The sequence below is a fragment of the Lipophrys pholis genome (genome assembly GCF_963383615.2).
Source record: "Lipophrys pholis genome assembly, contig: SCAFFOLD_284, whole genome shotgun sequence".
NCBI classification, from domain to species: domain Eukaryota; kingdom Metazoa; phylum Chordata; class Actinopteri; order Blenniiformes; family Blenniidae; genus Lipophrys; species Lipophrys pholis.
In genome coordinates, this window is record NW_028291935.1 from 31,553 (window position 1) to 48,260 (window position 16,708).

Sequence of the window (16,708 nt, forward strand, 5' to 3'; positions counted from 1 at the left end):
ATCCATCTAGAGCAACTAGCTAGATCAGTCCAGATCGGAAATGCAAAAGGAGTTTATTCTTTTTTATTGACACTGTATATGGCATATGGATGTTCACCTGCTTTTTAGAGTGGATATTTTTTGACTATTTTCCTTGTATGGAGATTCCAGAAGATTAGACATTAGTGAGTCAGCAAGATGGCATAAGTAGTTGGAGGATAGCTGCCTGGCAGGTTTGTCCAATGGATGATATAATGAAACAATGTTACATATAAATAGGATGCCAAAGTAATAAGATGACATCAAGGATGATATTTTGAAAACACTTTATTATTTTATTTGTGCACCATTCTAAAATGTGGCAACTTTAAATCAATTATTTACATGTAATTGCCCCTGCATTACACAATCAAACAAATTCTGTAATACGAACGCAAGCAGAAGGCTCATTTAACACGTCTACACAAAATTAGCACATCTTATCTTAGGACGGACTGGGAGTAGGGGCATGACAGGTTGCAGTTCAATCATCTTATTTCACATCGTCGACAAATCAGCCATCATTATCATCAGATAGAGCATTAGAATAAAATGCTCAATAAAAGCATCGAACGCCAGATGGAACGTCCCATTCGAGATGAATTCAAACCAATACCAATGAAAAAACGACTAGCTAGCAGATCACGAGCCAAAACTTGTACTCAGGAATATGAGAGAGATATAAGCAATCTCAAATTGATAAAGAAGCTGATCGAAGTCAAAGCACAAGAGGATTTATCTGTAGAACAGGCACGAAAGGATCAACGTAATCACAAAGATTTATTAAGCAAAATGTGTAAATTTTCTTTGAGAAATCAGCAACGAAGAATGGAGCATTTAAAGGGGCTAGGAATATAAGTTTCACTCCCAATAAAAACTAAATCACGCAAAAATAAAAAATGAAAAATTCATCAATAAAACTAAATTGTATCTCAATAATGTCTGCTATCCACTCACCAATTGTACACCCCCTTCATGGAGAATCCATGAACAATAGTAGCATTTTCAGATCGCCTGCCATGTCCAAATTGCTCAGTCCTGAACTCATATCAAAAATTGTATATTTCTCACCAGAAACAGCATGCACGCTCTATGGATAAGAGGCAAGCACAACTTGGAGTCCCTGAAAGGCTCAGCCGGATGGGTCATTATCGACTAAGAAGTCAACATAAAGCCTGCTGTTTCATACTAGCAGGGCCCTTCGTGAATCCAGAGGGGGTCAGATATAGGAAAAAACCTATCTTCCTTAAGGAATGAGTATCCCTTTGGTACCTTCAAGTAAACTCTCTCTGAATCCCCCTAAATTCTGCGTTCCGAACAAAAAACCCCACAAAAACCACTATCGCTTAATGCAAGTCTCTCTTCAAGCTGGCTGAAGGTAAGAGATGATGTTTTGGAAACCACCTAAATAAAAGAAGGACGGGATCTGTGCTTGCCAATATTGATCGATCATCAATTAATCATATCTTCATAAATTATTATCTTTTATTGATGGAAGTACATACCAAATAGCCTAACAAGTACTCTCTACTCAAACGAACAATTAGGATTTTGTTATGAGGTTACAGCCCAGAACTGCCGAGAGGTCTGACTCCTCTTGGTTATTTTCAAATTGGTCGGGCAGTAAGGTGTCAAAGGAGGAGTGTAAGCTTCGTCCTTTTCCAATCGTTAAAAAACTGTCTGAAGAGACGTACAAGCATCCATGCCGATAATACCATCTACTTCTACCAGTTCATGATCGAAGCTAAAGATCTTTATAAGTACAAGTTTGAATAAATCACTCGCATGAGCTATTAGGACAATATTGTATTTGTACTGTGTGGTAATTCAACGATTGTCATTGGACTCAGCAATGTCCTTTGGTTGTACAAGTTTAAACGAAGGGGAACTCGTTACGTAATTGTTGAATCTGAATTTTCGATCCCCGTTGAAGATGAATTCTCGCAGGACTGATAAATTCCTCTGCCAGTCAAATAATGGTAGTAACTAAAACGGAACTGTTACAATTCAACATTAGTTAGAAACGCTTTGAAAGATCATCTCTTTGCAGCTTGAAATTACCAGCAAAAGCATCTGCACTTGATTTATTGGCTACTAAGGGTTACCAATAATTCTATGTAATCTGCTTGTGTTCCTAACAAAAGACAAAAGACTTTGGGTTGATGTTTGACACTAACGTGTTATACATCTGCTAGATAAAGAGAGAAAAATAAGGGAAATGTGAGTCAAGGGTGCAGAGGATCGACAAGGTGATAGGTAACGGTATTTTTTGATAAATCAAAGATTTTCCTAACTGACAATAATGTGATCCTGCTTTACCTGTTTGAAGAGATAATCGCGATAAAGAAAACTATTCAACCGGTTTATAGTGGTAGATGCCATCTGCTCAAAAGACCAAATGATTGTCTAAGAACTAGGCCAAATGATCTTAGTGGATCATCGCAGGATCATCTACCACTACGGACAGAAATTATATTTTTACGATCATTAATTTCTAGATGACCAACTCAAAGTCAAGCTCTCTGACTCTTTCAAATCTGGTTAATCTCATAAAATTTTGCATGAGGCCATCTACCTCAACTACAATGGAGTCAACGTCCAGATACTTTTCTTTATTAATCAGGATGCAATCAAGTAGCCTTTTGCACCATTTCAAATCGGCAAGATCTATTTCGAGAGAGATGAAAAAGAGAAGGAAGCGCCTGTAGGCTAGATCAAATTTTCAGTGTTTGGTATTGCTGAGATTGAACCATTAATTCGACTGCGCCATTTGCTAAAGACTGGGAGTGAATCAGTTAGAGAAGTGTAAGAATTCACACAAAGATTTGGTATTTGCTAGCTAGACTATCTAAAATCTCTCTGGGAGGCGAGTCAACAAGGTTTTAATGATATCCTAAACCATTTGTTGAACATAAAAGACTTTCAGTTTATAAATCGCAGTTAGCTACCAAGCTTAAGCAAAAAGAGCATTCTTTCAAAGATTTAATAAAAATTGAGGAGAGACAGCTTTTTATTGTTACGACTAATCTGAGGGAGTAGCCTTGTAGCAAGAATGTCAAAAGAGTGCTTAAATCGATCATGTTTTCTAACAAACTACGGTACAAAAATTAATTTTAGGCTTATAAACTGGTGGATTTCATTGAAATAAAGAAACTAAGGTCTGTCTCCCTCAAGGAAGAAATCAAACTACTCTGTTGCAAAGGGTTTCATCAAAGACTTGTTTTCTTCCTTAATATTTTTAAGTATTTGGTCGTTACTAATTTCCAGGAAATTTTTAGTTTTCTGCTGGCTAACCAATCCCCTGCATAACTCATTACCTTTTTAGATCAGTGCCGTTTCCTTCTGCCAGGTGGTGACGTACTTCAGGATGTAGATAGGCCCACAAGGCTGCCAATTGTGGCATTAGTTTCAATCTCAAAATGATTTATAGACTCCTCTTACTGTCTAACACCTACTTAACAAATTCATCGTCTACGAAGAGATGGATGAAGCCTTGTGCAATCGAATAAGGCATGAGGTGAGAGAGGTACAGGCAAGTGAATGGTTTGTTCGCTTACAGTTTAAGAAGCATTGTCTATTGAGTCTCAGTGAATAATAATTAAACATTGAGTTTTGCAGGCTAAAGGAAAAAGAAGTATATAACATTTTATTTGCTTACATTTACGAGTACTATGACCGGTTGAACATAAACTTCTGTATCAATAAGATAAGTCTTTGGGGAATAATACCTCCTGAATACTTCCTCTCGGTACAGCTTAAGGATTAAGCCTTTTAAAAGTTAATTAACACTCACTAAAAATAGCCTTGTATCCAAGATTTTATCACCCTTAATTGGCCATAATTTTTTGACAGGTTCTTCAAATTGGGTATATAGGGGCTTTTCTTTGATGGACTTCGCAGCATTTTCTAGCATAATAACCAGCAGCCACTCTTTTTGGCAGTGTTTTAGGAATATTGTAAATCGAAACTGTGTCAGATCTAACAATTGACTATTTTAGCAAGGCTCTTTCGCCAATAAGGACGCACTTTCGGAAACGATCATCAAGACATCCTCTCAATAGTAATAGAAAGCCTATTCCTAAAACTGAAACTAGGTTAGCTCTTATTCGTGCATGAATTTAAGTAGCTCAAAGCAGGAGTATATATGAACGAGGTGAACGCTCTTAAATGCTGGCAGTTGATCGCATCCTACAAATATCACAAATTCTTCTAAATGTTCGTGCCAAACCTCCCTTACTACTATCTCTATAAATTTAACTAGGATCAAAAATAGGATTAGTTTTTGAAGGCATGCTATTAAGGCTTTATCAGCAAGGAAGAGGAACAGATTTTTATTGATGTAGGGGACAAGCAAGTTGACTGCAGTGACCCTCTCAATTATGTAGGCATTTTGTTTAAAATAACAGTCGATCTGGCACTCACCCAGGATACTCGCACAATCTACTTCAGGCTAATTTAGACCCTCATCGAGCATGAGATGTTCAAAATGATAGACAAGATGACCACTCTTCCAATCATCTACTCTCTCTCCTTACAAAACTACGAATAGGATCTTGAAAAGTTAGCTATTCATGTCATTCACAAGGAAATAAATCACAAAGCCCTTCCTGAAAAAGAGAACTTCTTTAGACAGTGTTTGCGCTACATCAAGAATTAAGAGAAACTTGTCAGTGAAAAAGCTTTTATTTAACTAAGCTTGATCTTTAGACCTCTTGGACTCGACGTCAATGCAGAATGTGAAAAACCCTGTATTTCCTTTATGCTCAAAGCCATTGATACCTCAAACTCTAAGGATTACTCTCGAAGTCTATACCGTTACTACAAATAGTTCAAATCAGGTAGGCCCCAACTAACCTAGGACCTAGACTACGTTTAATACCGTATTGAGTTAGGCTACCGATTTTAGAGTCACACGAGTTCCACAAAGTGCTTTAAGTGATATAAGATTTTCCAAGTACTTCAGACGCAATAGTGTAATAACTCAAGTTCAGCGTACTATGTGCTGTGATTGAAAGTGGAAGATATACAAGAGAACGGTACATCCTGGATTAAAGGTGTAAAGAATTCTTCCTGCACAAAGGTATTCTAGGATTTAGAAATGAGTAATTCATAAAATTAGTTAGAGGGTACCTTGAGGTCACCCATGTAAACGGGAACCAATTCATATCAGAGATGATTGAAGTTTTTAACAAGACAGAACCTAGGGGAATGAAAATGCTTTACTCCTAGTATGGGGGTGACATTTTCGAGGATTTTAGAACCTAGACAGAAATCATCAGCGAGTTGATATCAATCATTGACCATGAGATGCATGGTGATGATTACTCATACTTTTCAGCACTTTTCAAAATGCTGTATTACTACCCTTCAATCGTGGCGTTCTACCTCATAGGCAAAATACTCGTTTTTGATATTATCAGGCTGGACACTATTTTCACTGACTTATTAGAACGCTCTTTCATCAAGAGACACATCCTCCTCCGATACATGACCACTGCCCTCTATGTACGTGGATTGTAGTACTATCGTCCTGAATTCCATCCTACCTGGAGTTCTTTTCGCACCAGGGTCAGTTCCATCACAGATGAAATGTTCAAAGTGGATGTGAATTTGTTAGTAGCCCGTCTCTGCGTCTATGAAAGCAAGACTGCACAGAGGAAGATATCTGAATTGCTAAACAAATACTATAGCCAGCTCATGCGCAATAATGGATATAAAGGTTACATAGAAATTGAAGAAAGGTAGAGTCTAGCTGAGAGATAGTCTTTTTAATTCGTGGATATTACCAAGCAGCTTGAACAACAGGCCTAAGCTACAATGGCCGACATTAACCGAAGACGATCCATCCATACCAACTCACGTCCAAAATTTACTCTTTCTCATGAAATATAAAGCCCAGACACCCCCATCAACCATAGAGACTTGACTAGCCAAAGCCACTTCGATGAATTGTATGACAGAATCAGAGGTGACATTGAAAAGGACTTATCAAAAAAGTAAGAATATAAAAATAAACAACTTATTTCTTTGAATGAGTAGACTAAGCAGAGAGAGGAAAAGTAGAAGAAGACTGACAAGCTACCGAAAAAGAAGAGTAGAGTGTCTTTCAAGGAGGAGAAGGAAATATTCAAGAAGGAAATTGAAATCTCTGACCCTGAAATATAGCAGGATCAAGAATTATTTAGGAAAATATAAGAAATCCGGGGGAGGATTAAAACTTTTAAGGAGAAAATTTAAAATTCTCGTGAGGAGGCTTCTCAAGGCACCTTCATACAGAACACTTCCAGAGTGTTCTCGAATTAGGGAGCACCTTCAATTGAAGATATAAGGGACAAATAAGGGAAAAAATCATAGCAAGAAAACGAAGTTTGCTAAGATGAAGTGATCAAAGCATTGAAGGAAGAAGGCTAGTAGGAACTAGTCTCACACCTCAAAGATTCTCATTCGTGTGGGAGAGTTAGTCTATCTTCAAGGAAATAATGAAAAAGATTTTCAAGAACTCGAAAAAAACATTGACTTTTATAAAGGTTGCCAAGATCGCATCATTACGCAGCAGGGTAGGACATCTGATCGAGCGCAAATTATTGCAAGTGATGGAAAGTGCACTTCGCATCGAAGTGTCTGTGGATATCCGGCAGATTTTTGGAGTATAATTGCTTTTCCTATCCTACAAAAGCAGCAATCTGCGAGGATATTACCAATTCCTGTAGTAAAAAATATATGGCAATATGATCCGCCTACTCAACCAACAGAATGTATTCCTAATATCCAAGATGTGCTACTTCTGTTTTGGTTTATAAAAGGATTTCGAATACAACGTTTATTTTTTCTTTATTGAAGGGGAACTTCGCAAGCATTTGGGAATCGGCTATGATCCCCTTGAAGACCCATCCAAATTTAGACCCCAACCCCAACCCCAACCCCAACCCCAACCCCAACCCCAACCCCAACCCCCCCCCCAACCCCCAACCCCAACCCCAACCCCTTTGAAAAGAACAAGATAATCCGCTAACTGAACAAAAAATTCCTTTGATATTTTATATGTTGTTGACTAGACTTCGCTTGTTGACTCTGAGAGGTTTCGCTGCTAAGAAGAAGAAAGATGTGTAAATGCAGATGCTCTCTAATGACATTGTTAATATCTGGAAGGACCGCACAGACCCTGAACCTGTTCTTCTTGAGAATATGCCCCTTTAATTACACAAAGCTTTTTTCTCACAGAGGTTTGGCCGGAGAACTATGTACCTGCAAGGCGACCCTAATTCCTCATACTAGACCACCGACATAACTAGATTGCCCAACAACCTCAAAGGGATCTCACAGCGCAACCGTGCTTTTTACAAGCATAGGTTTATAGGTGGCCGAGGCCGCTAGAGCAGATAAGACATGCCAGATAATTTAGTTCCCTACGATATTTTCACAGAGAAGCTTGAGGAAATAGAAAAAGAATAGTAAGAGGAACGCAAGAGACTTGAAGAAGAGCAGAAAGATGAATAATGATAAACACTTTCATTAATATTTAGACTTGTCCAGTTGATTTTTTAACCCTTAGCTTTGCGCGCTTACCTTTGCTAGATCACGCTCTAACTATCTCAGTAATTTTATCCGCTTGGCCTCCTTCTTCTTCTTCTCCTGACTGGCATCCTTGGCATCAGCTCTGACCTTTTACAAGCGCTGTTTATTTACAATTTATTCTTCAGCTAACTGTTATGGGATGGTCTTGGGTCTGACTTTCTTATGAATTTCCCTTGAAGAAGGTTCTTCTTGGCTGATGATAAAGTGACATGTATTAATCCCTTATCAAAGGCTGTTTTCCAAAAGTGGCCAACATTTTTTTCGGCACATCTTTCAAGAACTCTATCCTGCGATACTCCTTACCCTATTCCTTACCCTATTATTTTATTCTCAAAGGCAAATAAGTAGGCTTAGACACTGGTTTGATCACTTCACTTACCACATTACCAATCCCTCCAATATAAAGAGGCCGGATCTACTATGACTAGAGAATTGCCCCCCTTTCCATTTGAATAATTATTATTGATAAGTTATGAGCAAGAGAAAAAGTAAAGACAACAAGGAAAAGGAAAAGGACAAGGATAAGGACAGGAAGATCAACAAGATCAATTAGTAGGAGGAAAGGAGAAGGGAAGAGTAGGCGAAAATTGAGAAGGAACGGGTTGATGCTGAAAATAAGATCAAAGTGCTTTAGACTTCAGGCATACTCGATGCTTATTAGTATTACCTTCGCTCCATTTGCAAAATGGGGCTTCCTGAGGTCAACGTCTTTTAGCATGCGGCTCAACAAATAATAAAGTACGAAAAAAAACATAAATAAAAAATACGCAAACGAGAGGAACTACAACAACACTTAACAGGCTCACAGTTACAGGTTCACACTCTCCTTCCAAGCGATGAGCCATCTCAACATTCATCTATATTTTTGTAAATATTTCAATCGCTCTCCTCTTCTATGTAAAGCTGTCTCCCACGTCTAGCTCTTAGATGTCTTCGATTTTAGGGCTGGGATCGTTCTTGACTTCTGCTTTAATCCCTGCTTTGTGATCGCTGGCTTTGTTAACAGCTTCCATCCTACTATGAATCCCCCTTTTTCTTACGTCCTTTTTTACTTCCCTTTTTATTTCCCTTCTTGCTTCCCTTCGTCCGATCCTTCACCTTATCCCTCGACATCTGCTTCCTCTTGGGATCACGAGGCCTAGTGAATGCAGTATCATCTGCATATGCCAATACTTTTTTCTCGAACTCTTCGATCAGTCCTTTAAAAGATGCCTTGTCGTTTTTCTTGCGTTTTTTTAACTCTGAAACCAAGTTTTTGAAGTGATTGAAAATGGGTTAATCGAACAACGCACTCCTATAACTATCGAACTAGTAGGTCAGAGTACGCAATCCTCGCTAGCTGATCACCTTGCCTATCAGCAGTACGCTTAGAGCTGTATTGCGTAGCTAGAGAGGTGACAACTATTTTTCCGCCAGCTTAATAACCAATTTTTATACCAGAATATCAGTAGAACGCTCTTTATCAAGGTTATCAAGAACATTTTTTGCAAAGATGGAAAAGGTTTCCTAGCGAATAGGCAGGCCCTGAGAGCCACTCAGATCAGACAGCCTGACCAAAGCCTAAGGCAGAGAATTAACCAGGTATTTCGGGTCCTTTTTATTCACTTATCTGAAAAATGTAGCTGCGAGGGTACGTATGTCAAGATCCACATCTTCAAATAGTAGGGCAACGTTGATAAACTAGCTACGTAGCTTTATCATGTCGTTTAGGAATAGATGCGTGATCACCATCAGCGTGCATCTTCTCACCTTAGGGCAGCCATCTAAAAGGCTTTTATAGAGTTGTCGGTTGTAAGGCTAGACCTCATTAGGGAATCTATGCAGCATGTCTCCTAGAGAAACGACGATGTTGTTTTTAATGCAGGAGTCAACGGCTCGGTTGCTAAGCACTTTAAACAAAAGTTCCATCATTTCGCTACAGTACTCCTGGCTAATGCACATCAACTTGGTCATAGTTAGCATTGTAGCCCGTTCTAGTTCAGAACTAGTTCCTTTAGAGTTCTAAGCCACCTATAGTGCAATATGTCTGATGAGAGGCAACCACTTTCTAAATATCCCTTCTTTAATAAGTCCTTCTTGTATCCTATGCAAGTACTCAATCTTCTTCTAGCACTGTGCCTATATTCCACCCATCACCTGCTCCATTTAGTTTTCGATCTGCTTTTCTTGCTTTTATTCACCAACCTTGTTTTCAAGCCGTTCAATTTCACCAGCCATCCGCAGGGCCACATGCCCCACCAAAAAGATGCACCTGGCAAGAGGAGATTATGAAATAGAACCTGTTTTCTGCAAAGCCATCAATCGGGCACTTGCGTTGTTGATCAGTGTTTGCCCAAATTTCTATGGAAATTTGCTAACCTCAAAGATTGTGTTGACTACCTGTTCGGCAGCCATGTGCCAGTGACTGTCAGGCTCTTCTATTCGTTGAGTGAGAAGGTACATCAGACCCATAACAAAGGGTCTCACCAGTCCAGCCGTATCTTCAGAACGATGCTTTTGTGCCAAAATCAAGCCGATTTCCTTTACCAGCACAAAATCAGGTTTCACTTCTAAATATTTTTTTAGCAGCCCTAGCATGTTCTCCAACATGTTACGATCGACTACTTAAGGTCTCACCTTACATATGATTCGTAAAACCTTGAGAGCTGAGTGAGTTTGGATAGTCGGTTATTCTAGTCCCTATGAAAATTGGTGCCAACAAACTCTGTAGAATGCAGGTGGCAAGTTATGATCAGGGTCAGAACCTGAACCAATGCATTCTAACCACTCCTGCAAGCATAGTTCTTCTTCAAGGTTGGCCTCTGAAATGAGCTTGAACACTTACTTGGCAATTTCAAACATCTCCCTGTCCTTAACAAACAGCCCATGGAAGCATGAGATAACAGTATTTTTAACTTTCTTGTCCATACTGAAAATCAGCATCAGCCCCTTCTTCAGTCCTGCATAGGATTCCTCAATTCCACTTAAAAATAGAAACTACAGTGATTTTAGTGCTTCAAGCATGTCGCTTTATACCTTTGAGCCTAGTAATGTGCACAGTGTGCCTACTAGATCTGACACTGTCTGTAACATGTCAAGATAGAGCTCTGTACGCTCTAGAATAAGCCCTTTCTATTTTATCCTTGCTTTAAGTTTGGATGCCTGCCTCTCCAGCTCTTAAAACAGTTCAGTATCCTCAGTCTTTGCCATTCCATCTTCAATCTCAAGCAACTGCCGTTTGAGTTCATCAACCTAGGCAAGGATCACTTGTTTGTCATTGGTCACAAATTGTTTGGTTTTAAATCGACTGTTTCCCTAGCCAAAGACCAACAGGTACATTTTGAGCACTGAGACCAACATCTCCATTGCTCTCTTTCTAACCTTTGAAGAGGTATCTCTAACCCGATCAGAGGACACTCTCAGCAATTCAGGCAGTAAATCAGGAAGTATCAGATTGCTCCTACACAGGTCATCCAAAAGGCCTAATAAGTGTGCTCTACACAATGCGTTCTTATCATATACTCTATCCAACAGCAACACTGTGTACCGCTCTTTATTCTTACGGGCTTAGTCTTACAGATTTTGATTCTTGCCAAACATCTTTTGGATCATGGCCACGATGATGTCTGCCACGGTGTTGCGTAGGAAGTGTGATTATGAGTCGAAGAAGCGAATGAAGCTAGCGAGCATGCTGTTTATTGTTTTGGGGATGCAATCACATAGCTTCACTATTAGCTCCCTGCTGTTCTTGAGTGTGTTTGATTAAGCTGTCAAGTTACCTCTCAGGGGCAGCTAGTATATCAACAGGGCTAAAGTATCTTTAGTTATTTGTTCAGCATTGGATGATCCATCTTTTACGGCATTGATCAGCAAGTTGGACATTGAATCCAGACAATCCTCCTCCTACTAGAAGATGATGTTCACGATCTTGATGCAAGCCATCTCTGCAAAGTTTTAGCCCATAGGCAGGGACTCTTTAAGCACGAACAGTACCGCTTCCTTACAAGCTACATATGCTTTAGGATGTTAAAGCACTCGTAAAGCACAATCCATGAAATATTTGTAGAGCTAGCCATCCTAAGCCATACGGTCGATCATCTTAAGCGTGATTCCCATTACCTCTCGAATGTTATTGAATACTCTTGCCATCTCAGCATTCAATTGCACTATGCCCTAAGGCTCCTCTCTACGCTTCTTAGATATAACCTTATCAATCAAATCCTTCCTTTCTTTCTTACGAACCTGCACAGCAGCCATGCATTGAAAGGATAAGAAAAGAAGTGCTTTCACCCAGAATTCAATCTCTTTGGTCCAAGATTCAATCCTGCTTAATTCTCTTCTCAAAAGCTACAATCCAGTTGAAAACACCTCCAAAGCCTTCACGAATATCCTTGGCTGCTCATGTGCAGTACTGTCTCGGGACAAGCAATAAAGGAACTCGAAATTAGGGCGGGCGACAATAGAGCCGGGGTCGGCAATGAGTCCATCAATGAGCACCTACAGTCGCTTGCAAAGGTGTCGTTCATCAAAAGGAAGAGGCTTTGGAGCACTAAGCCGGAACAGCCCTTGGTAGGGAGTTTCGATCTAAGTGAATTTGAAGGGGAATATAAACATTTGATTGGCGGAAGCTTAGATCAGTCTTTAAATTTATATGGGAAAGGATCATTCCACTTTACAAGGCCTGCTTGCTTCAAACCAGGATTATTCTGTCACTTAAAAAGGCCTAACCACCCCTTCTCTCTTACACTACGACTTACTCACTTCTCCAAGCAGTACCCACCCAGTTATCAAAGTAACTCGAGCTAAAAGCTTAGAAGAGGATCTATCTGAATCTCTCCACTTGCGAACCAATATTGCACAATAATAGCTTTGCAAGGTCGGCTACTAGTAGCAAGAAGCAGGGGTATGTGGAAACACCAAGTAGCTGGTGTTTTATTCTGAATTTTATTTAAAAAGCCTTGAAAAACATATTCGGACCAACCAAGTCTCAAGACTTTCTTTCCCTCCTGATGAGGTGGAGAGAGTAGCGCATCAAACTCTGAAAGCGTTGGCTTGTCTTCACGCCAATGGACTCGCCCATTAAAATATCCAGCCTTGTAACATCCTCTAAGTTAACAATAAAAAACTTAAAATCTTGGATAGCACCTTGCTATCTGGATAAACTGCATATTCCTAGAATCTGACAGTAAAAACCAAGCAGCCTTCATACCTCTCACCAGCCCAGCTGCATTCACTACAGGAAAAGCTGGACAATGCCCAAGATGACCGACAGAAAAGTGACATATTCTCTCTGGGACTGGTTCTATACTAGATGCTGTCATTGAACTCACATCGATAACTGTACACCCACCTTGAGATTAATCAGGCAAAGATCGATCAAGAGATGTCCAGATTGAACGGCGACTACTCTTTCGAGTTGTTGGACAAGCTCAGGATGATGTTACAGGTAGATGAAAAAAAACGTAAGAGTAGTGGAGAGATGCTTCGCATGTTCGAGAGGATGGCTATTCGCCGCAAATAGTTAGAATTAGACATGCACAATAAACAAGGAACATTGACATTTCTAATTTGATATTCATTAACGGATGCAGTTCAAGCACAAACTTAAGTAATCTGGACATTACAACCCGCTGCAGAATTCATTGGATGTAGCTATAAGCAAGGTCGTCAGTAGCTTTCATTCCTCTGATTCAAATCATTTCTTCACTGAACGATCTCATTCCAGCAGCAGAAGCCAACAACGAAACAGTCTGCCAGGTCTGCATCCCGAGGTATCTAATTTCCTGAAAAAGCACTTCAGAGAGCCCGGAACAATCACCATTGATGGATTTGTGTAAGCCTTGGTTCGTGAATACCCAGACATTTTCGACTAGCGAGGTTAGGACGTTGTGATCTAACTGGCTGAGTATTTTCAAAGAACACTTTCATGCGACCAGAGTACTATATAGTTCTCCAGTTTGAGAAGATTGACAAAAGGAGAAGGCCTGCTTGGCCTTATTCTAGGCAGTCTGAGGGACATGAACGAACAGGAAAAGGAGGATCCGACTCTCCTTAACCTCAAGAACATTATCCAAGAGTTTGTTGAAGGACTGTACAAAAAATTGGAAAATGAAATTTACTCACGCTACAACCAAGAAATGCGCAGGCTGGTGGTTCGAGCAGCTGAAACTGAGAATCTTCTACGAGCTGTCAACAATCGCATCACCTAGCACTTCATGCTCTTCCAGAAGAAGGAAAGGGACTGCTCTGAACTCAATGAGCTTCGCATTGATAATGAAAGGCTCAGATAGGACAACTACATCTTGCAGCTTGAGAACAAGATACTTCAAGAAAATATACAGAATATACACAGCAGGATGATGGTTAGCACAACGGGCAGCAGCAAACGCTTACCCTTGCAACCACGCATTCAGACACGAGTCTCTCCATGCCGTGTGAACACACCCCAGCCAACTCGTTCATAGGGATAGCGAAACCAGAGAAAGCGAACCACTGTGAATGAGTTTTAATAATGAATATATGTCGCCTCATTGCAAACAAAACTGATTTTTACCGTGAGTTAGGGCTGTCCCATAAAGCCTCTTCCAAATAGATCAAAAGCAGTTACTACTAACTCGCTAAGAGGCATCACCCTGACTCAGGCCTTAACAAGAACCCATAAAAATTCAAGAGAGTCTTGGAGGCCTACAGCATCCTGTCCAACCCTGACAAAAAGAGAGAGTACGATGAGAATATGGGCCAGCCATACCCCCGACATTAGCAATCACACTATACGAAGAACACCCAGGACTTCATGAACTTGCACTATAATTTCATAAAAAAATAAGGAAGGCGAAACTATTCCCAGCGCGGGATCTTTCGGAGTGGCTTGAATAAGCTATAGAATGTAGTGCTGATGGTGTTGCTGGCTGGCCTTGGACTCAAATTCTGCTTCATGGCAGTGTTGGATGAATAGGAATAGAAGTGAATGTGATGGTTGATTAGTTGTTGAAATGAAGTACAATACCTCTGTGACCTCTTCCAGGCGCAAAAGCAGGCGAGCTCACTTTGCCGCCCCTTCTCACCTGCGCTATAAACTCATGTCTGCCACTTTGGCTAAGGACCTACGCGCCAAGTATGGCAAGAGGTCTGTGCCTATCCGAAAAGGGGATGAAGTGAAAGTGATGAGAGGAAACAGGAAAGGCCAGAAGGGCAAGGTGACCACCGTCTATAGGAAGAAATGGGCTATCTACATTGAGAAACAGGAGCAACAGAAGGCGAATGGACAGAGCTACAATATTCCATTCGTTGCTTCGAATCTAATGGTCACAAAGCTGCACCCAGGGGCTAAGAGCAGACTCAAGCACATGTAGCTAACTCTCAAGCTAAAATAAGGACACAAGGGCAAAGACAAAGGCCAAGGAGCTGATTGAAGATATCCATCATCCATCCTATCATTATACTTTACTTAATGGAAGAAGAACTAACTTTGTTAGAGGATGCTTATGAAATGAGCAAACTGTCCGTATAAATGTAGGCTTTGTCACTAGTGGCCCTCAAGGGGTGAAGTTTCTTCGGGCTGACATCGATGTTACTACTAAAGGAGTCACTCGTATTTCTACTGGGTCCAAACTCAACCAGATTGAAATCGACCCCGAGCATATCGAAATAGGCAAGAAAATTGGACAGGGGTACAGCAGCCAGGTCTACCGTGGCAGAATATTCAAGAAGTAGATTGTTGCCATCAAAATGATGAGCATTTTTTAAAAGGAAAGTCGGGACAATCTTCTCAATGATCTCAAAACACTTTCAAAGGCACAGCATCCCAGTCTGATCCAGTTTTATGGCGCTTACTTTGATTAAGGGACTATCAATCTGGTGCTGGAATACATGGACCTCAATTCTTTACGCAACCTTATCAGCGCACAGCGCAAACTTAAAGTGCGCATCCCAGAAAGAGTTATACTAGCTCTTGGTTATAGACTGCTACTGGGACTGCATTACCTGCATACAAAGAATCATCAAATCCATAGGGACTTTAAGCCTGAGAATATTCTCATTAATTCAGCTGGAGAACACAAAACTGTCTGATTTTGGGCTTAGCAAGGAACTTGGTAAGACTCACGCACTCACCAGGACATATGTGGTGTACAATCGCATACATGTGCCCTGAGAGAATCAATAGCTAAGACTACAGTTACCCCAGTGACGTCTGGGCCATTCGGCCTCGTTCTTTAATAACTCGCACTTTGCTAGCCACCAATTGAAACTACAAAGTCGCCCATGCTGATGATCAACTCAATAATGAGTTACTAAAGCAAACTGGTGTCAGTGGACTTTTATTCATAGGATTTTAGAAGGGTATTGTGGGAATGCCTACAGAAAGTCACCTGTAAAGCGTCCATCGATAACTGATTGATAGGGAGTCCTTTATTCGCCCCACAGGCAACCGACCAAGCCCTTCTACAGTCATTTTTTGCAAATCTACTGAAATGATTAATTAGTTAAGGAAGCAATATTAATATTTTATAATCTATTGTTGTTAGATGAATAAAGGAATATAGCTACCAAACAGTACAGTAGAACATTCACACTTCATTGTATGAATTATTTGCAAAGTGGTTCATTCTTATTGTAATAGATGAGTAATGAGTGCATATATATATGGGATGTATGTACAAATAATTATAATCATGTTCTTTTATCTTTCATATTTATTATCTAAAGTATCTAAGAGGACTTGTCCATAATTGCTTGGCAGCTGATGAGTAGTTCCTTATCTTACTTGACGGAGATTATTCATTGTATATTAACGTTGACAGCCCAGTTCAAGTTAAATCATGGTGTCCCTAATGATGGGTTGAGTAGAAGCGTTTTATAAAGCTATTCTGCATCGCTACTTGCATGATCACTCACTACATAAGGGGTTGGGGTTGGGTGGGTTGGGGTTGGGGTTGGGGTTGGGGTTGGGGGTTGGGGTTGGGGTTGGGTTGGGGTGGGGTTGGGGTTGGGGTTGGGGTTGGGGTTGGGGTTGGGTTGGGGTTGGGGTTGGGGTTGGGGTTGGGGTTGGGTTGGGGTTGGGGTTGGGGTTGGGGTTGGGGTTGGGGTTGGGGTTGGGTTGGGGTTGGGGGTTGGGGTTGGGTGGGGTTGGGGTTGG

At 40.5% G+C, this 16,708-nt stretch overlaps 1 protein-coding gene across 1 annotated transcript in view; it reads left to right on the forward strand.

Annotated features, from left to right (window-relative positions):
* LOC308128354 (large ribosomal subunit protein uL24-like) overlaps window positions 1-14,924 on the forward strand; it is a gene marked incomplete at both ends in the record, with an annotated part of 37,413 nt that extends 22,489 nt beyond the window's left edge. Inside the window, one exon of the mRNA XM_080494058.1 lies at window positions 14,597-14,924. Coding sequence (XP_080350184.1) covers window positions 14,597-14,924 — 328 coding nt within the window. The remainder of the gene's footprint in view (window positions 1-14,596) is intronic.
* Window positions 14,925-16,708: the final 1,784 nt, after the last annotated feature.